At 38.8% G+C, this 22,443-nt stretch overlaps 1 protein-coding gene across 9 annotated transcripts in view; it reads left to right on the forward strand.

The window, feature by feature from the left end:
- LOC138694789 (adenomatous polyposis coli protein-like) overlaps positions 1 to 22,443 on the forward strand; it is a 531,541-nt gene that overhangs the window by 366,108 nt on the left and 142,990 nt on the right. For 3 of the 9 annotated variants that reach the window (XM_069818857.1, XM_069818855.1, XM_069818856.1), the window contains exon 2: positions 837 to 1,867. The exons of the other annotated variants lie outside the window; for them this stretch is intronic. In XM_069818857.1, coding sequence (XP_069674958.1) covers positions 1,400 to 1,867 — 468 coding nt within the window. In that variant the 5' untranslated portion in view covers positions 837 to 1,399. The remainder of the gene's footprint in view (positions 1 to 836; positions 1,868 to 22,443) is intronic. 9 annotated transcript variants of the gene reach the window in all.

A 22,443-nucleotide genomic window follows, 5' to 3' on the forward strand; every position in this document is an offset into this window, starting at 1 on the left:
TTAGGTCCATTGTTCACTCATAAACAAGTTACATGAGTAGCGGTGATTGTGATTGAGAAACAAAATGGGTCGAGGTAAAATCACACCGTATCTTTTGGAATATGTTTTAATGTTCACAATTTGACCGTAAATGTTGTATGTTCTTTTATTTGTTTATTTATTTGTTTACTATTTTCAAGGTTTTTAACTTGAAAATCTAGAAAATGCGCCTGTTGATACATTGATGACATTTAATTTAAACATTAAAATTTCCATAAAAATATTCCATCCTAATACGCTATATTTCATCATTAAAAGTGCTATTCAATGCTAAATTTTTAATTTTAATTTGCTAAAATCTACCATCCCTAATGATTGCTAAATAATTGAATGGAGAAATAGCTTTGAACAAATATTTTTATATGAATGGACACAAAAAACACAGTTGTACTACGAGTGGGCGACATATGGCTAACATAATTCCTTTCGTGAAAGTAACAGTGTGCTAAAAATATGGACTTGGGTGGGGGGTTAAATGGTCTGGTTTTAAAAGATGGTTCTTGAAGTGTTTGTTAGCACGAATCGTAGCATAGTGTAAAGGGCTTCTAATAAATTTAAATATTCATTTAATACAGTTTATTTTTGATTGGAAAAATGACAGAAAACAATATTACTTGAGCTAGGTAAACCAGAGATAATTTGGATCCAAGTATAGGTCTGTGCGTATCTGTTTTTATAAAAATTTGATGGCACATAGGCCCATACAGTATATAGCTGTTTTTCCTTAACGCAAAGTTCATTTTTGCTACGGGGGAAGAACCAAATGGCATTTATTTCATTACACTTAACAATTTCAGTACTTACAACGGTATCCGTGAAATTCCTTGGAGTGACGCGACTGTGACTAAGACATTTTAGTTGCTGAAGGCACGTCCGATTGTGTGACTACGTGATGTTGGAAAGAAGATTGGAAAGAAACTCCAATGTAAATTTACTCGAGCAGAACAAACCATCAATGTACAGTGGAGAGACTTCTAAAAGAAGACTATCATTGAAATAGCGTTCAGAAACGGTTGACCGACAAAACTAATTATTTTGTGTGGAGAAAGGAGAAAAAACGGTGTGGAAAGCTATTGAGATTTTTAACTACTCTAGTGACGAAAGCAACGAGTTCGTGGGCGTTTTTGAAACAGTAGTGAAGTAATAACACACACTGAAATGAATATGTGCGTTTCAAGTGCGGGATTCTTTATCCGACCTCTCACGTATAGTACATTTTGCTTCGCATCTAATCCTCTTGCGAAGCACTTCGATAAAACCCACTTGACACATGAAGACGATGGCGGACTGGCATGACATCATGTCGGTTAAGAACGACCATAAGTCTTACTACACATGTACACTCAGCAAAAACCCTTGAATGGCTGCCACCGTCCAGATCCCATCTACCAAGACGCCCACACGGCCGTCTTCAGGGATACCAAGACCGACTTCTCTTGGAGATGGCCAGGTACTGATGCTTAACAGCGGACGACATCACCAGAGGAAAGCCGCGAAAACTAAACATAACGAGTTGAAGCTGGTGTTGAATTTGGATAAAGATGGGAGGAAAGAAGAGAAAATGGTGAAGGAGATGCTGAAGGAGGGAAGAGATGTGACATCTCCGTCCTTGTCCGTGACTGCGGTTGGTTCATCCTCCACGACGACCGAAGGAAATGATGACATTGCTCCTGTAAGGTCCGATGCACATCATCAGTTGGTGAATCAGAAACATCAGCCGTCCATGCGGTTCTACAAAGCAGACGGCGACAGGCGGGCCCAGAGTGTTTACAGGAACCAACTGCAGCGGGAGGCGGTCATCAACGCCTGGCAAGGGGAGCAGGCAAAGGTAACAAGTTCGCACATGAACCTCTTAACTTTTTTCTATGTAGTGCCAGAATTAGTACCATGTCACTTTCTTGTGTTCTGCATGCTGGTTGTGTAATTTATTTTATTTATCTCAACGTCTTCGTTAACCTCTGGGTTTTGAATTCGTCATGCATTGTGTGGTCTGTGAAATGTGGTACACAAAGCTATTTGTATGAATTAGAGATAGGCTAAATCGTGATATTTTTGTTCACCACCGATGCAGTGATAGTTCATTGTCGATCACGGTGATTGTAACTAGTGATTACCGTTGTTCTATACAGTTGTGAAACTTTGACTCTCACTTTGAGAGAGGAACAGAGATTAAGAGTGTTTGAGAATAAGGTTCTTAGGAAAATATTTGGGACTAAGAGGGATGAAGTAACAGGAGAATGGAGAAAGTTACACAACACAGAACTGCACGCATTGTATTCTTCACCTGACATAATTAGGAACATTAAATTCAGAAATTTGAAATGGGCAGGGCATGTAGCAGTTATGGACGAATCCAAAAATGCATATAGAGTGTTTGTTGGGAGACCGGAGGGAAAAAAGACTTTTGGGGAGACCGAGACATAGATGGGAGAATAATTTTAAATGGATTTGAGGGAGGTGGGATATGATGATAGAGACTGGATTAATCTTGCACAGGATAGGGAGCGATGGCGGGCTTATGTGAGGGCGGCAATGAACCAGTCATTTGTGAGTGAGTAAGTAAGTAAGATACAGTGATTAGAGGCGATTTCCAGCTGCCAGTGATGATGGGAGATCTGTAGTCTTCGATCAGCTCATCACCTACAGAACAATGACCTAGTGGTTAGAAGCGATTGGGATTGGGAGTGATTTCTCACTGCACAGTTTTGTTACGTCCTACGCCGTTCGAGTATTCAGCTGTCTTCAAGTGCTGGTTATTGTGGGATAAGTGGGTATCAGATTAAAATAATGAAGAGGTACTATATTGTAGATGTGCTAACAGTGAATAGAAAAGGATTTTTCTACTTGGGATGGCCCTGAATATATACAGTTGCAATGATGTATGTTGTAGTTAGAATCTGACTTGAAAAATTACGTTATAGTGAAATCAGACACATGAGAATATATGTGGATTTTTAAAATAGCTGTTTAAATTTAAAATAGAGTTTTCACTTAGGAGTACATATAATAAAGATAAAGATAACTGGTAGGAGCTGTTGAACAAAATAATACTGTCGAGACATTGTTATATTAACCTTAACGGTCCTAGACGCACCCTTTTTTTATTTATGCATATCACATTTAGTATGGTTAAACTACTAAAATAAATAGTACCATTCATTAAAAAGATTTAACTTGATATCAGTAATTACTGTCCAAGAAATATACTGTTAAACGACTACAATAAAATTGATCAACAGATGACAGACGACTGTGAGGGAAGAGAGTAATCACTGTACTCGTCACAGTCGGTTGTTCCATGGTGGAGAAAGTCAATCACCTCTTGATTACTGTTTCACCAGTTAATGAGAAGTTCACTCACTGGAGTGGTCGTGATTTTTTAATCGGTGGTGAGAAATCGCTGTTAACAATTTTTCTTCCATCACTGCTACGAATTCTTCCATTTATGTTCGCAACTCCTGGCATAGTTATGATATATTGACTTCTTGATTTTCGAAACTAAAATATGAATCCTGTTGTAGTTGTCTTCCTCTTGTTCTCCTTGTTTCCCCCGTTCACCCTTTCTCTCCCTCATGTCCTCTTCTCTTCCCCTTGTTCTCCAATGTCTTCTCCTTTTTGTTCCCATCTCTTCTCCTTGTTCTCCCCATTTCTTCCCTTGTTCTCCCTTTGTCTTCCCCTTTTTCTCTTCTTGTCTTCCCCTTTTTCTCTTCTTGTCTTTCCCCTTTTCTCTCCTTGTCTTCCCCTTTTTCTCTCCATGTCTTCCCCTTTTTCCTCTCTTTGTCTTTCCTTTTTCTCTACTTGTCTTTCCCTTGTTGTCCTTGTTCACCCCTTCCCTTCCTCATGTTTTCTTCTCTTCCCCTTTTTCTTCCCATCTCTTCTCCTTGTTCTCCCCATTTCTTCCCTTGTTCTCCCCTTGTATTTTCCTTGTTCTCCCTTTCTCTTCCCCTTCTCCTTGTTCTCCAATGTCTTCCTCTTTTTCTTCCCATCTCTTCTTGTTTTGTTCCCCTTTCTTATCCTTGTTTTCACGTTTTTTTCTCCTTCTCTTCCCCTTTTTCTCTCCTTGTCTTTCCCTTTTTCTCTCCTTGTCTTCCCCCTTTTCTCTCCTTGTCTTCCCCTTTTTCTCTCCTTGTCTTCCCCCTTTTCTCTCCTTGTTTTCCCCCTTTTCTCTCCTTGTCTTCCCCCTTTCTCTCCTTGTCTTCCCTTGTTATCTCTTTGACTTTCCCTGTTCTTTCCTTGCCTCCTTGTATTTCTCTTGTTCTCCTTGTGATCGCATCCACGTGGTTCTACGTAACGATATGCAGCATAGTAAAGCTATGCACCGTGTCATAAATGCAAAAAAGTTTCGGAACTACATCATCTCCATCAGCAGGGGAAGCAATGTCTTATTATCACTCAGCACCATCATCATTTATGAAGTGCAATTGTTATTCTCACATGCATTCTGGCCATTTCCTTATACGTAATACTCTAGATACGAAGAAAAACGTGAAAAACTCGCAATCGACTCTCTACTGGTTGGGAAAAGGTTACGTAGCCCGAATACCAAGTACCTAACGCGGTTCTGTCTTCCTTACATCGGTAAGAGATTGTAACGTCAGAAACGTGATTGTGTATATAGATCATCTCCTTACTAGAATTGGAGTCTAATGGATATTGATAGAAACGTTTATGGGATTTCATTACAGCCCCCCTCAGAGTAGTCCTAGTTGTTAGGTCTGAGGCACGATTTCGTGTTCCGATAAATTGTACTCATATTTCGAACTGGTGTATTATAGGTTTCACATACGTGAGGCTGACGTAACTAAGGAAACTGCTTCTGAATTGGGGTTGGAATGGAGCCTGGAGATTACATTTCTTCTATATATTCATCAGAAAGAAAGGTCCTGATGCTACCCTCATATTGAAGGGAACCAGCATCCCTTCGTGAGGGTTGCAAAGTGATTGGCTACAAAACTCTCCTTTTCCGTGTATAGCAGCAAACGGAAATTACCTATTCGGATAAATATACTTTCATGCAGGAGTTTCCTATTCCTCGCAAGCTATTCTGTGTGTCAGACGACATGATGTTACAAACTGTGTGATAAAGATTGAAGTTAGAGACCATGATCTCATTTTATAGTCACTGGTAGTAGGCTTGCAGTTTACCGAGGTACTGTCCGTAATTTTAAATTTAGCTTTATGGAAGACACAAAGGGAGGTTGAACTACGGTTTATGAAGTAGTAGTTATACCAACATTGATACATACTATAGAAAAGTATGAACTTTTCGCAAGAAAAAAGCTTCTAAAATAATATGTATTGGAAGTGAAATTTAAAGAGCATTTAATGAGTGCCTCTTAAGAGGCTATATGCTGCAAATAATAATAACACGAAATAACTAAATATTATTTTCTACTCGTGATTGTCTTAAAAGGAGACCAAGGAGATCGAATTGGAAATCCCACGTCGAAAGGCGATAAATAACTAAACATGTCCTGAAGTATAAACCAGGAAGAGGGTTAGAGTTAAGTAGGTTATAGAAGCTATTATCAGAAGTTTTTCTTTAATCTGGACGGTTTTGAGTCCGGACCATTAATTAATGAGGAAGGGAAAGTTGATGGCGAGCATTTGACTTTCGCGTCATTCAGCCAGTGTGCCTCTCTAGGAGGAACACGCCGCACTTGTAGACACATTGCCGCAGAGCGTTGCCCTTTGTGCACCATGGGAAAGTGGTCTACAGTATACCAGTGCGATGATTATGGTGATTAATGAGGCATCGATGAAATGCCGGTAGGCAAAGCGGGAGTATCTTCGGAAACCTGCCACCTAACACCGTGTCTGTCCACCACAAATCCCACACGGACTCGCGTGGAAAGCCGGCGGTCTAGCCCAGAGAGGAGCAATTGATGCAGCCTGCATTGCAACAAAATGACAAGGTGGGGAGAACAAGAAATACATTACTGATATCTACGGTTGGTTGGGGGTAGCCTTACTACACGGTGATCACAAACTTTGTTTTGTGTTGCAACACACATTTTTCCCACCTGTGATCTAGCCATTCGACTAACGGTGCGTCATGGAAAATAGACACATTAAAAGGAAGAAAACGTATTAAATAAAGAGAGCAACATATGCGGAAAGTGGCTCAGTCGGTTAAGGCGCCTGCCTGCCTGCCAGTCTGAAGTTGCGCTCGGGCACAGGTTCGATCCCCGCTTGGGTTGATTACCTGGTTGGGCTTTTTCCCAGGTTTTCCCCAACCGTAAGGTGAATGCCAGGTAATCTATGGCGAATCCTCGTTCTCATCTCGCTGTTACCAATCTCATCGACGCTAAATAACCTAGTAGTTGATACAGCGTCGTTAAATAACCAACTAAAAAAACTATACGGAAAGAAAGAAGAAAAGGAAAACAAACCAACACGCAAATAAAAGAAATTAGGAACGAAAAAGTAAAAAGGGTCAGAAGGAGAAAAAGGAAAGAAAGAAATAGCGAAAAGAGAAAAGAAAAATGAACGGAAAGAAAAAGGAGAAAAACTAAAAAGTAAGAACGGAAGGAGAGAAAGAAAAAGACAAAAAAGAAAGATAGCGGAAAGAGGAGGAAGAAAGGAAAACTTGAAAGTAAGAACGAAAAAAATAAAGATATTGGGGAAAGAAATGCTACAAAGTGAGAAAAAAACGGAAAAAGAAATAGCGGAGACAGAAGAGAAAAGAAAGAGAAAGATAAGAGAACGAAAAGTAAAAGAGGAAAAACTAGGAAGTAAGAAGGGGAAGATGCACGTAGAAGAAAAGACGGAAAAAGAATGATATCGTAGAAGGAGAAAGAAGAAAGAAAAATTTAAAAGCAGGAACGGAAAAGAAAATTATTGCGTAAAGAGAGAAAAAAGGAAAAGGCTAAGAAGAAAGAAATAGCGGAAAGAGAAAGAAGAGAAATTAAAAAAGAAAAGTGAAACGAGAAAGAAGAAAAACAGAAAGAGAGAAAAGAACAGAAGAAAAATGAAGAAGATATGGAAAACGAAAGAAATGAACGATCTGAAATATAGGGTTGAAAAAGCGGAAATAAACGAATATATAAAGGACAGAGACGAAAGAACGAAAATTTGAAATTCAAAAAGAGCGAACGAATGGAAATAGAAAGAAGACTATAGAGAAATAAACGGAAAATGTCTATAGGGAAGAATGAAAAGAAAAAAAATAATGGCTTGAAATACCGGGAAGGATGAAATAACGAAAAAGTAGGAATTAACAAGTAATTAAAAATCAGTATAAAATAAAGATGAATTGGAAGAACATAGAAGGAAGCACGGAAATAGAATGTAGGAAAGAATGAAATAGAGAAATAGTGGAAATACAGCAGAATGAGAAGAGAGTGAAAATTAATCAGCGAAAAAGATATAATATACGAAGAATAATAAAGAAAGAAAAGAAGAATGCTTTTTCTTTGCCTACCTGAATTTTTTTAATGCCCAGTATTGATTACATCTTTGGCACGCTGTGATTTTGTGGCGAACAAAGCGACTGTGAGATAGATTTTCTCCTAAGTGCGAAAGCTTCGTCTTCTGTCTGTCCGTTACTCAGGAGAAGACGAGGGGCAAGAATGTGACCATCTTGACTATCGCTGCTGATTATTATAAACATTGCTCAGATAAGCATCCCAGTATCCAGGTTATTACTCGTGCAGGAAACATGAGTAACAATGCGTATGGAAATTAAAGCTAAGTGGAACAGAAGGAGACCTAATGTTTCCGCTTACTACAATACAAATAGTGATGTGTTGTCGTACGTTATCTGTTCACATCCCTTCCCCCTCAGTCCGCTCTCGTCTTCTCCTGAGTCACCGACAGTAGCACCGTTTCATCTTTACGTGTAAAAAATGTATCTAGCTCTGTATGTATAAATGTAATGTAAACAGATGTAGTGCTTTATTTAACACTTGGGATATTCGGTGTCGATGAGATTATACAATGCTGGGAGTTAAGTTACAGTGAGATTGACAAGGAAACCAGTAAAAGCACTATCCATCAACTTTCTTCATCACTGAATTTCTTAGTATGTGCCGCAAGCTGATTCCAAGTTTCCTTTATTGCGGACGTGTCGACAACCGACCTAGCTACTATATAATTCATCATTTTCGTCCATGCGTCTGTAATAGGTAAAGTTTAATGCTGAGTATGTTTTAGTTTCCGATCAGGACTTGCGTTATTAAACGTGTCTGTAATACAACTCGGTGGAACGTGCCGCACTGCGCTTATCTCTCCCAGCAGAGAACATTCCACGTATGAAAGGAATACTATTGAAAGAACTGCTGGAATTGCTCGTGGACAGTATTATCTGGATTTTCGTGTAGAATAAATATTGACGACAGTAAAGGAAGATAAAAATTGTACTTTGCGTTCGTTTCAAATGGGATTCCGAGACTCATACTATTCTTATGAGACTTAGAATCAGATACTCCAAGGAGATGCGTGTATGGTTCATCTTGCTTACTGCGTCTGCAGTAATATTCAGCGGTATCTTCGAAATCTAGGCCAGCGTTTTCTTTTCCATCCATTGGGTGTGCGATTTTTATGCGCGGGTAAAGCGTGAAATCGATCACAGTCTCCACCTATTTTGAAATTACGAGTGTTCTCTCTAACGCATTAAATACTCTACTGAACTATGACATAGCTTCGAAGACGTGTTCATGTTGTGAAATATGTGTAAGCTACATACTTGAGACCTTTTGCACCATCTTTAGTGCAGTTATTAAAAAATAAGGGGAAAAAAACGGAAGAAAAAGATTGGAAGGTAGAAAGTGGAAAAGAAAAAATTGGAAACAAGGTAAAATGAAAGAACGATTCCAAGAAGATAAAAAGAGGAAAGAAAGATTGGAAACAAGGCAGAAGGAATGAAATATTGAAAGGAAAGTATAAAGAAAGAAGAAAAGAAAAATAGGGAGTAGAAATAGGGAAGAAAGAAGGAAATAAACGTTGGAAGGAAGGTAGAAAGAGGGAAGAAAGAAATATTGGAAACAAGATAGAAAGAGAGAAGAAATAAATAAGGAAAGAAAAGTTGGAAGCAAGGTGAAAAGAATGAAAGATTGGAAGGAAAGTAGAAAGAAAGAAATATTGGAAGGGAAGAAAAAAGAGGGAAGAAAGAAAGATTGGAAAGAAGAAAGAAAGAAAGAAAGAAAGAAAGATTGGAAAGAAAGTAGGAAGAAGGAAAGAGATTGAAAGAAAGAAATGAAAGATTGGTAGATAGGAAATAAGGAAGAAGCAAAGATTTGAAGGTAGTAAGGAAAAAATTTAAGATTGCAAGGAAAGTAATATTGGAAGAGAGATAGAAACAAGGAAGGAAGAAAGAAAGAAAAGATGGGTAGTAAAGACAAGGACAGAAAGATTGGTAGGTAGGTTGAAAAGAAAGAAAGATTGCAAGAAAGGTAAAAGAATGGAAATAAATGTTGAAAGATAGAAATAAAACAAGAAGGAAAGAAAGTTTGGACGGGACGAAGGAGGAAAAGAAGATTGGATGGAACGAAGGAGGAAGAAAATAAAGGTTTGAAAGAAGGGGAAAGCCAAATCGATTAAAAGAAAGCAGGGAAGAGTGGCAGAAATAAAAAAGGAGAGGAGAATTCGTTGGAAGCGATTAGGAAGAAACAGGTACGAAAAGGGGAATTGAAAAGTAGATGGAAAGGATTGTACGAGTAGAAAGGAAAAAGGATATAAATTTAAAGAAGAAAATGGGAAACAAATCTTGAAAAAAAAAACAGGAATGAAGAGAGAAACAAAGGAATAGACAATTATAATAAAATAATTAAGGGAAAGAAATGAAATAAATTCAGGAAGAATGAGGGAAGAAGAAGGAAAATCCAAAAGAAAAAGTAATGAAGCAAGGAATTAGGCTAAATTATAAAGAAATTAAGGATATCTGCAGTGGTCACAACTGTTTGAAATAATAGATTGAAGTGAACACTTTTCTTTCAGGTGACTACATAAATATAAAGTAACGATTCTAACACGTGAGTTACACTTCAACATTGTCTTCCTTTCTTTCCCATCTCCTCCTACACAAAAGTGAAAGTACTAAGCTGCACCTAAACACTGGAAGCAAAGTTCAGAATCCTGTTTTTGTACGCCGTTTTGAGGCTCAACCTTGGGCCGTTTTGAACCCACAATTATGTTCAAATCTCGCTGGAATCGTGAACATTGGTCTGTTAACCATGTAATGTTCTTCGTTACCTTGATTTGAGTGTAATGGGAGATCCAGTGTGTCTAGAACAGGGATGCAAAACTGGGGAAGAGAGGAGTGGAAGCATGGGGAAAGAGTTTGTTCCCCCGTCCACAAGACCGGAGCCTTCAATGACATATATGTGACGTTTGGCAACACACTAAATACTTCTCTCTTCTCCCCCTATACCACAATGACGCGAGGGTTGATGGGAAGGGATGAGTTACGTGTTCCGGTTTATGACGTTCTGCCACAATTGTAGCACAGTTTTGCATCCCTGGTTTAGAAAACATGGACAGCCAGTGCAAAAGAGTTCTGTACAAACCGCTTTTGCTTTCTTATGTCCATTCTTCCGTTTCATTTTCTTTACTTGGTTATTTAACGACGCTGTATCAATTACTAGGTTATTTAGCATCAATGGGATTATTGATAGCGAGATGATATTTGGCGAGATGAGGCCGAGGATTCGCCATAGATTACCTGGCATTCACCTTACGGTTGGGGAAAACCTCGGAAAAACCCAACCAGGTAATCAGCCCAAGCGGGGATCGAACCCGCGCCCGAGCGCAACTTCAGACCCGCAGGCAAGCGCCTTAACCGACTGAGCCACGCCGGTGGCTATTCTTCCTTTTCAGTTCATGAGAAAAAATTCGCATCACTGCTGGAGCTGAAGATCGAAAATATAATGAATTAGTTTCGAACTCCCATCATAGAAGAGTTGAATTAATCTTATTTTTCAGTGGTGTCTACCTTAGGGTCTCCACCCTTAGCGTCGTGGTCTAAGGCATCATGTCTGTTATGGAATGCGCCCTGGTTCGAATCCTCATGGGAAAGAAATTTTCTCATGAAGTTTCGACAATGAATGAGATCGATGTCAATTCAGCATCGTGATGAATTTGGGGAACTACGAAAGATAGTGAATTCCGGTTTCGAAAACCAGCTATAATGGGTGAGCGGCTCATTGTACTGCCCACAAAATATCTCTCTTCTGGTCGGATGATCGTTTACCTCTTCTGAACTTGAGGCCAGCAGCCAGTTGTCGGTCGTTCGCGCCACGAATTGGATTGTACTAGATTGTCTACCTCAGGGAGCGTGTGGCCAAGGAAATATTCTCAAAGGATGCTGGAATGTAGGACTTAACGTTATCTCTGCAGACATACAGTTGATGTAAAATCCCTGTAGGTTCCGTGTACTGTTGGTTGACTATTACTTTGGTAGGAATAAAGTAATTTGTTATTCCCATTTGTACAAAAGAGAGTACGAGGAAATAGTCCCTTTAATCACAATGGAAACAGAATTAAATAAAAGCCACCCACGGGAATTGGAAACGGGTGTGTAGAAAGGATAGATTTACGTGTGGACGTCGATAGGGCTCTCGTTTTATAGCTGCTTTCATCTCGGCGTCCCTAGTTACAGTATTATCCACTTAAAGGAGAACAAGGCCACTACGTGGTCATCACTAGTAGGAAGTGCTGCTTTTCTTTCTGAAAAAAAAAAACACGATCGAATTAGTCAACAAGAAAACCATTATCTCTCCGTTCTCTACGTTTGAAGGAGCTTTTCATTGGTATTTAGTCGATGGTTATCTTTTCCTTACATATTACTGTATAGCTACATACAGGATGTTAAAAAACGATCGTTACATACTGTGTAAGTAAAGAGTAAGGGGAATATTTTCTACTATATATTCCGTTTTGGAGTAGTCGTTGGAGTGGCTGACTACGAAACTAGCGGGCCCACGATCGAATCCTGATTGGGACAAGTTGCCTGGTTGAGATTTTTCGAGAGTTTTTCCTCATTCCATTAAGAGAAAATGTTGGGTATCTCTTTTGACATTCAACTCACGACCATCACAAAGTATTTGTCATCTTTGTACACCATATTCTAAGAATAAAATTAATTATTATTCTAAAACGTCCCGAATTTGAAAACCATGTTGGATCCGATAAGCTGTGCAATAATATTCAGATTTATTCTTACAACCGTCAAACTTATCATTATACAAAAGTGGTTGAATACACAGATGCTAATCTTTTAATATTTGTAATTAGCATCTGTGTATTCCATCACATTTGTATAAGCTTTATGGTAAGTTTGGCGGTTGTAAAAATAAATTTGAATATTAAAACGTCTCGTATATGCAATGTATGACGCTACTTACATCTTTTGCACCGTGATTGAAAAGATGGTCTTGTCTGCTTTAGTCTTCGTGGCGAAAATGTGACTCGCGAGCACATTGTGGCTCACAATGATAGCTATGCATTTCTCTTGCTTCCTACCTCCACCAACCCCCACCCTCTCACTCACTGGAGTCAAACTCCGTTCCATTTGTATTTGTCTCTGACCTGCGAGTGGCGTATCGTCGCAATATCTCTCTCGAAACCATGTACCTCTACAAAAACGAAAGTTACAAGTAGGATGGGAGGGCGCATTTTTTTGCTGACAATATGATGAGAATATTAAATGTATGATTTTTTTCACAAGTATTACGAGAAAAACGGTTGTATAACATAAAACGGCATTATACTACATGTTACTCATGAAACATTAAAAGGTTGTGTTGTTATTATTATTATTATTATTATTATTATTATTATTATTATTATTATTATTATCTCTGTACGTCGATCCTTTTACAGCAGATGTACGAATAATGCGGTTAGATCTTGAATTTAAACTCACAGATTTACAATGTGATGTTAAATGAAGGCTAGATGTAAGGACTTGACAAATGTTGAAGTTTTCAAATCTTTGCCAAAAATAAATATCCGGAGCTTCGTTCTTTCGCTTGCTCTGTTGAAGCCATGTTCGCTACAACTTACGTTTGTAAAAACCAAATTTAGATCATGACTGACAGATAAATACCTTCGTGATCAACTACGACTGGCAGTAAGTGACATAATTCCTGATTTTGAAACTCTGTCGCAGAGACATTCTGTTAATTTTAGGTTATGATGATGTGTCCTATATTTTCTTATTCATTTCTTTCTTCGTTACACGTACTAAACATTAGTTTGTAACCTTATACTGTATAAAATTATATTTAAGTGCTTGACGTAAGGAAAATGAAAATCCGTTAATAAGTTGGACATTTGCTTCACTTCCCCTTCGGGTGACCGCCTCCCTCCTTAGGTGCTATGCACGTTGCAGGTTATACAGTGGCTCGGCGCACGATCACATTTTCGCCACGGCTGGTGTAACACATCGCGTAGTCATTTGTGATGATTCTTCAACCCTGGGGCTGGCTGTGAAAGGTCATACTGCCTGATAAACACGTGGAATTGCACCCTGCATTAGATCCTTAATAATGAATGAAGACGTGGCGAGTTCCCTCAAGTGCATGTATCTTTTCTCAGATACCTGTTACTCACATACTTGTTTCCAACCTTCTTCAATGTAACTTATTACTGTAATAGGCCTATGTATAGGGGTATCCTGAACTAGCACAAACAGATAGCGCGCTTGTACTTTGAAGGATGCGCTTTGCGTGTGCATTTGATTTCCGATATATAAACATTAAGAATTTACGTAGTGTATTAGTACATTAAATACTCTTAAAAACAACTCGAAATTCCAAATTTTTGTTATGTTCCTATTTGTAGGAAGCAGGGAAAGCCTTTTGTCTTCATTCAGGTCCCGAAATATTCTGAATATATGCTTTAAACCTTAAAAAATTTAACTAATTAAATTGCGCCTCGAAAGTGCTAGCTATTAAACAAAAATAACAACTTCAAGTAAGGAATTGCTGACTACAGTTTCATTTTGGAAGAGGGTAAAGAAAAATTAATAAAAACATATGCAACCTCGACAGCAAGCTATGTTAGCTTAGGTTATATTCAGTACTTATAGCCTAGGAGTCGCCAGCATTTTACGCCTGCAGTAAACTCTCGATTAACTGGCATGTCTATTATCTACGACGATCCGATCCATAGTGAAATCCATTTCGTGAATAATGTTTTTAATGTGCTGTAGACTAATTATTAAAACCATGTTTTTACTTCAAATTTTCAAAATCAGCCTACATAGTATTCAAAACTGCATGTCCTTAACCTACAAAACACAGGAATAATTATGATACTACTGAGATCACATTATATCATTTTATCAAACATTGCATTTGATCTTTCCGCAACTAGAGAAAAAAATACGAGGAATTCAGTCTCGATAGTCCCTTCACTATAAAAAAAACACATTGGTGGCTGTATATCCTGTTTTTAGCTTACGGTACTTACAATACTAATGATTAAAGAGGTAATATTAACCTTCGACAAAGTTCCTATTTTATTTATTTTATTCGTGCACCTCGTTCTCAAAGTTCTCGTTTAGGTTCATGAATATTGAATTTACTCATATCTATATTCTGCATACTGCAGATTTCCCCATCCATCTCTTAAGGAGAATCGCTCAGTATTTTACAAGTTCACGCTATTATTTATTGTAAATTAAATTATGATGTAAGAAAATACTGAACTATATTAAATTATACTAGGTTATACAAAATAATTATAAATATAATCTGACACGCACAGAAAACCAACAAGCGGGAGAACGTATCAACTATAGCATATGACATAATAAAGCCCCTCAACATGTAGTGCCGCATGGAACGCTTCTGCCATCTAACGGTAAAACTTCGCATAAGATATTGCTATTAGCATCTCGCAGGCGTTAGGTCATCACGGGAGGGGGGGCATAGTCTTTAGGTACAGATTTCTTCTTTTTATAAATTGATGGCTGACAAAGAGTATAGTTGGATGATGCTGGTCTTTGATAACTATCCAAATGCTGGCCATGATAACATCTAGGTATTGTACTTTTGTGGATAAGATTTCTCCACTTCATTTTGATGCGCCAGGTGGTAAACCATCTTTCAAGTTATGTCACGTGCTGTTGGAGGTTATGAATGGTCGGATTTATGTTCTCGTTGCTGGCCGTACCTCCCCGTTGTGTAAATAACTTCTAGCCTATACTCCACACCTGTCGAAGGACCGGTGGTCTTTTTCCAGCATTGTCAAAGTCTGCGCTGAGCATTCTTTAGAATTTTTAGAAAGTGCTGACTGAGCTTAGCACTGTGTGGAAGCTCTTTAGTGTCGAGTGACAACGATCGTTGCATGAATGGTTGCTTACCAGCAGGTGTTCTTATACATATTTACGACTTGCAGTTCCTAAATGACGCATGAGTGGACACACATTGCTTAATGGAAATTGTTTGCCCTAATATCCTCAATATATTCTGTAAGTAGGGCTCGGAAGTTCATGCATGTTCATATTTTTAAGACTAAAACTGGATGCAGATAAATTGTCTACGAACTATGATTTTTTAGAATTTTCCTACGTCGCAGGCTGAACGAAGGGGTGTTATGGATGGATTCTATGACTAAACTGCAGAGTTTACTCGTGCATTTGGGACCCTGCATTGCACACACACATTCGCATCAACCTCCTGGTGGTCTGTGCTTCATCCCGTTTTTCATAGATATTTCGTCTTTTTTATTACATGTTTATACAGGGTGTTTCAAAAATAAGGGGCATAATTTCAGGTATGTATTTCCCACATGTAGACAATCAAAATAGTTCATTACAACATGTGTCCGGAAATGCTTCATTTCCGAGTTATGGCCTTCACAACATTGAAATTCACCGGAACGTTTTTCTTTCCGCAGGTCGTTGTCATTACAGAAGATATTCAAAATGTCCACCTCCTGCTTGAATACAGACCTCACATAGATGTCTCATTGACCTGCGAACACGATCCCAAACTCCAGGAGTATTGCGTATGTCCTCAGAACATGCCACAATTCGATTCCGAAGGGATTCCAAATCAGGCACCGGAGACGAATAAACCAATGATTTTAAATGGCCCCACAAGTAGAAATCGAGAGGGTTCAGATCAGGTGAGCGTGGAGGCCGAGCAATTGGGCCACCTCTACCTATCCATCGATCAGGAAACCTTCGATCCAAGTACCGGCGAGCCATACGACTGAAGTGTGCAGGAGCGCCATCATGCAAGAAGTGAATGTGTTGACGATTTACCAGTGGAGTGTCTTCTAAAACATGAGGTATGGTGTTTTCCAGGAAGTTTGTGTACGCCTGCCCCGTAAGTCTGTTTACAAGTACATGGGGTCCAACTAATCGATCACCAATGATACGGGCCCACATGTTGAGGGAGAACCGCACCTGGTGATGAGATGGAACAGTTACACGTGGGTTGGTTTTCATACGCCCATACATGCTGATTGTGGAAATTTGTTATGCCATCTCGTGTGAACTGTGCCTCATCTGTAAATAATACTAAGGCAGGAAAGTTCGGATTTACACCACACTGCTGCAAGAACCACTGACAGAACCTAACTCGTGCAGGGTAATCTGCTGGTGACAGGGCCTGTACACGTTGCAAATGATAAGGATACAATTGATACTCTTTCAACAGTCTCCAGACAGTCGTATGAGGAACATTGACTTGCAACGCTACCCTTCGTGTGCTGATAGGAGGAGTCATGTTCACAGCCTCCAGAATCTCCTCCTGTACTTCTGGAGTTGTAGATCTTGGTCGTCCCCTTGCCAAACCAGGAGAGTTAAATTTCCATACTCGCACAGACGGTAATGGAGACGTACAAATGTCTTCCGATCTGGACATTGTCGCTGTGGGTACCTCTCCTGGTACAAACGACGAGCCAGCGCAGCATTGCCGTCCGCCTTACCGTACATGAAGTGTATCTCTGCCAGCTCTTGATTTGAATACATGTCGCACAGTCTATCGCATACACAACACTGAATGTAACCTTCGCCTCGGAATGAACTGTCAGAGTGCCCTCTTAATGTCTCCTTTGGCGGCAACGACCTGCGGAAAGAAAAATGTTCCGGTGAATTTCAATGTTGTGAAGGTCATAACTCGGAAATAAAGCATTTCCGGACACATGTTGTAATGAACTATTTTGATTGTCTACATGTGGGAAATACATACCTGAAATTATGCCCCGTATTTTTTAAACACCCTGTATATAGTAATTAACTCTATCATTACTCAAATTCACATTGGGTTATAACGATTTTCGCTTTTTATTTTCCATTTTGTAAGATTTTCATCCGACAAAACCGAAAAACAAAAAAATACAACACGAAAACATAACAGCGTCGAAAGACTAATGCAACACGAAAATAAAGAATATGTTCGTATAGATGCAGAATGGAGTAAACGCAGTCGTTTCTAGGCGTTGACTTAGCTTTTTAGAAACATGGATGCTTTCCTTGTGACACTCTGCCAATAAAATTGCTTATACTTTAGCTTACCATGGATACACTTAACTATTTTTTTTTTTAGAAATGTCACTTGAACCTCTTTGCATCTGACCCCCTCAATTCAAGTTGGATTAGTCTATCGTCATGGCGCTCTTAAAGACAATGAAACAGTCATTTAAACGCAAATTTCATGATGAATGGGAAGAACAGCTTTTTTTTATGTTGCCAAAGGAGAAAATGTTCATTGTCTTTTATGCTCAAAATATTAATGGTGTCCACAAAGGCAATTCGCAAAGGAATTATGTAACCTATTACGAAGAACACAGGAACATTAAGAGTACTTTTATTATTGGCCTGGGTAGCGTAGTCGATATAGCGCTGGCCTTCTGTACTCTAGATTGCGGGTTCGATTCCGGCCCAGGTCGATGACATTTAAGTGTGCTTAAATGCGATAGGCTCATGCCAGTAGATTTACTGGCATGTAAAAGAACTCCTGCGGGACAAAATTCCGGCACACTGGCGACGCTGATATAACCTCGGCAGTTGCGAGTGTCGTTAAATAAATCATATTATTATTATTATTATTATTATTATTATTAATATTATTATTATTATTATTATTATTATTATTATTATTATTGCTACTGTTGCTGCTATTCCTCATAATGAATGTTTCATCTAGATGTAAATTTTAAGTGAAGGATTCTGTGGTTCCAAAACAAAGATTATATGTCAATTGTTTGCGAAAATGAGATTTTGCGATATGTTGTGCATTCTGATGGGATCTTCATTGTGGTAAAAAATGGCGTGTATATCTCGATTATTTTTCTCTTTAATCCACTGTTATGAAACGTGATTACTATGATTTTATACGGTCGTTCAAACTTTAAATGATGGTTCCTGAAAACCTGCAAGAAATGATATATCACATTTTGCCTTGAAGAAACAGAATTCTGAATTATTTTAGTGTTGTGGTCGTTAACGCGGAAAACAGTTAATGGATTTGAAAAGCCAGTTGGAAGAAACAACGTTTACAGAATCTGATAAAAAAGCAAAATACCGATAACTTAGCCCTTACAAGTTACCGGTATATTTTATGTTTTGAGATGGCTCAAGCTCTCAGGCATGCATGGCAATGTCTAATACAGTTCATTGAAGGGAAATTCATCGAAACTTTTGTGGTGAATGTAGCAGAAAAATATCCGGAATACCTACATGATTTTAAAAGAATTAAACAGTCCAGACGTAGTACTGTCAGACGTTTCAGTCATTCGGATCGAGTCTATTTAAAAAACTTGAAAAGCAATTTGGTTCTGAACTTTCGGTTCGCTAACAACTAAATGCCCATCAATGACTTTAAGAATGAAAATGAGTATAGCCTAATAGGTACATGTTCGCCTTTCTTTTCGTTACTGCCAAAGTATGTGCGTGTGCTGGAATTTGCCACCCTATACTATCTTGGCTTATCATAGACAACACAGTAGTTTAAACTTTCACCATCCCACAGTGCAAGAACCCCAAATTAATCTTAAAGCTGATACAAAGAAAGCGCCAACCATCGCTCACGTATATATCTTGATTGTAGTTTATTGCCCACGTTATGGTGCGGAATGCGAAGGGGCGAGAAAGCAATTCTTGCTGGTATAAATCTTGGGATGTTCCGTTCCCTCGCCGCTTCATCATATGGACCCCCTTTCCCTCTACAACAGGAATAAAAAATTGTTGACGCAGTTATTAGAATTCGGCTCAGATTAACGTGGGGCGCACAGTGGACGCGATATTGATTGTGACGTGTCACAGTCATGGTGGCTTTGTGAACACTGCATCGGCGGTAAACATTCCCCTGCATGCTGCCCCTACTCTGTGGTTAGGAAAATACTTCACTGTTACAAGGTGTTGCTTAAAATGTCGCCCTCAGTTACGATTACCAAATTTTGATTTCTCGAAAGAGGGACAGTGTTACATATGCGACTAGCTCCTCGTGATTAACATATATCCGTATTTTTAACCGTATTTCAGTTTATATTGTTAACACGGACTCACGATAAAACTGTCCACCGCTTTGAAGTAATGGTTAGTATGTCTGACCGTCATACTACTGGGCCCGGGTTCAAATTCTGGTTGGGCAAGTTAACCTGATCGAGGTTCTTTCGGGATTTTAAGAAAAAATGCTGGGTAACCTTCGGCGCTGGATCCTGGACTCATTTCGCTGGCATCATCACCTTAATTTCATTCAGACGCTAGATAGCCATTGTAGTTGATAAAGCGTCGTAAAATAAATACGGTATATTTAAGAAAAGATAGAACAAGTTATAATGTACCTAAACTTACGTAGAGACCGTATTTTTGGCTAAATAAAGTGGTTGATGTCCGTGTTAAACCTGTCACTATTTCGATGGGTATTTCGTGAAATAAGTTGTCAATTAAATAATTATGTTATTTTAATATAAAACTTTTGTTACTTTTTAATTTTTCGTTACACATATCAGTCATGTCACATATCAGCATCACCAATCATAAGCTGAGCATGGCTTCTACTTTGTGCGCACCAAGATTTGTGCGACAGGCAATATTTTCGTATAGGCAGAAAAGTTGCTTTCATCGTCCACATTATATGTAAGGAACTACTGTGCCTGTAGACAATTCACACAAAATTCGCTGTGGTCCTCTTCTATAGTCCCCACAAAACCTCTTCGCATCAAAATATAGCCTCCAGTACATAACAAACTGCAGCAGAGATTGTATAATATTAAGTTATGTGTTGTTAAATTTCGACTACAGAAATCGATCCTTTTTCAAAAGCCACAGAGATAGTAAAAGTAAGTGTGCAGAATATTTATACGGCGAAGAAAATACAGTATTATTGGCGCTACCAAGCGATTGACAAATAAAGCTAACTGAAACAGAAGTTACAGACATGTTTTAATAGCATTGAATAACATCATAACATTTTGGTGCATATTTAGTATTTTTTTTGCGATAGGGAGGATAATTTATTTATTTATTTATTTATTTATTTATTTATTTATTTATTTATTTATTCATTCGTTATATTTTACTTTTTTCTCAACGCTTCTGAACTGCTATATCATTACAATTGTTTAGTCAGCTGTCCAAGGACAGGTTTGAACCTCATAAGTGACAACAATAAGACATCACTCATTAGGCAACTAAGCCAGGAGATAATGGGATAGGATAGTCAGTTCCTTTCGCCCCTCCATTATATACATCGCTGATTAGTAACATATCACACTACTTAGACTTCAGATGTACTGTATGCAAACAATTGTTCTTTCTCTGACAGATACCGTCAAGTGAGATGTACTGCTGACAATAGATGTACTAAGTTAGGCCTACATATCAGCCAGAATCTCAATCAGAGGTGTCTATATCATTATGATAAATGTAATGACTACGATTGTGAAGTGGGATAAGCATTTTGCATTATGTCATCAGGGGAACACAGTTTTGTGTGTAAATGTTTTAACCATCACATACATCACGGGATCTGCGGGGGATCGAATCCCAGTCCCCTTGGTGAGAGATTGTCACTTGATTAAAGCAATAACTGTCCTACTGCATTATTAGAATTAACTAATACCCCACTACATTTGTTTACCGTTATGAGTGGACCATGACCACATTTTGTAAATTGTGATAGTGATTATTGACACAGTTGGAAAGCAATACGCAAATACGTATATTCTTACTGGTTTCGTATTTGGAGGGTGCAGTGTTCTCTTTCGAACCTGGCAGTCGTGACAGGCCTACTGAAAATGTTTTCCTCGTTTGTCTCGACAATGTCCGATAATGTTTTAAAATGGACCACAGATAGCTCTTAAATTAGTATCTATTATCTGGCCTTTATCTAGTGCCGGATGACTTGAAGAAAACCAGAAGGGTTGTTAAGTAAGGCGTAATATTGTATTCACGACAGCATTTGGAAACTGCGAAGTAAATATTAATTGAAGAATAAAATTCGCTTCCTGAAAAAGATATAAATTCTTTTTCCTCTATTTTTTTTTACTTCGAAGATGTATCCGTGCCCACTTTTCTTTTGAACTACTGATTATATATTTTAATGTTTGCACCATGGCCCTCGAATTCGGCTCGCGTGGTAGCGTTGGCTGCAGATTCTGGCGACTCAGGTTCGATTCTTAGCAGAAGTACAGCTTCAATATCTCATAAATACTGGGTGTGGACGTCTCTTGTCTAGTTTGTCCTGTGTGATTTCAAGCAGTAGTGGTTTTCTATCATGTTTTTACATGACTACGATATCTGCTAATTGTGTATATTCAAAATGTTCAGAAGACTAAAGATGACGTATTGGAAGAACACGTTTTAAAAGATGTATTATTATTATTTTTTTTTTTTCATTTTATTTTCCGTTCAGCGTTATATTTGTCTGTCCGTCTCTTCTTTCATCCCTCTTTCCATTCATTCATTCGTATCTCAACAATTCATCCATCTCTCCATCCATTCATCCGCCCTTCCATTCATTCACTTGTTTCTTCACCTATATTTTCACCTGTCCCTTCACTCATTCATTCACCTGTCCCTCCACCCATTCGTTCACCTCTCCGTCCAACCATCCATTCACCTACCCTTCAACCCAACCATTCACTCGTTTCTCCGCCAATCCACTCGCCTGTCCCTCTGCCTATACATTCACCTGTCCGTCATTTCATTCACCCTTCATTTGCTCGTCCACTCACCTACCCCTCCGCCTTCCACTCACTTGTTCCTCCACCTGTTTATTCGTCTGTCCCTCCACTCTTCATTCGACTATCACTCCGCCCACTTATTCACCTGTATCTCCGCCCACTTATTCACCTGTTGCTCCTCTCACTTATTAGCCTGCCCTTTCTCCCACTTATTCAACTGTCCCCCCCCGCCCATTTATTCACCTGTCTCTCTGCCCACTTATTCACCTGTATCTCCGCCCTCTTATTCACCTGTCCCTCCGCTCACTTATTCACCTGTTC

This window comes from Periplaneta americana, chromosome 2 (genome assembly GCF_040183065.1).
Source record: "Periplaneta americana isolate PAMFEO1 chromosome 2, P.americana_PAMFEO1_priV1, whole genome shotgun sequence".
NCBI lineage: Eukaryota > Metazoa > Arthropoda > Insecta > Blattodea > Blattidae > Periplaneta > Periplaneta americana.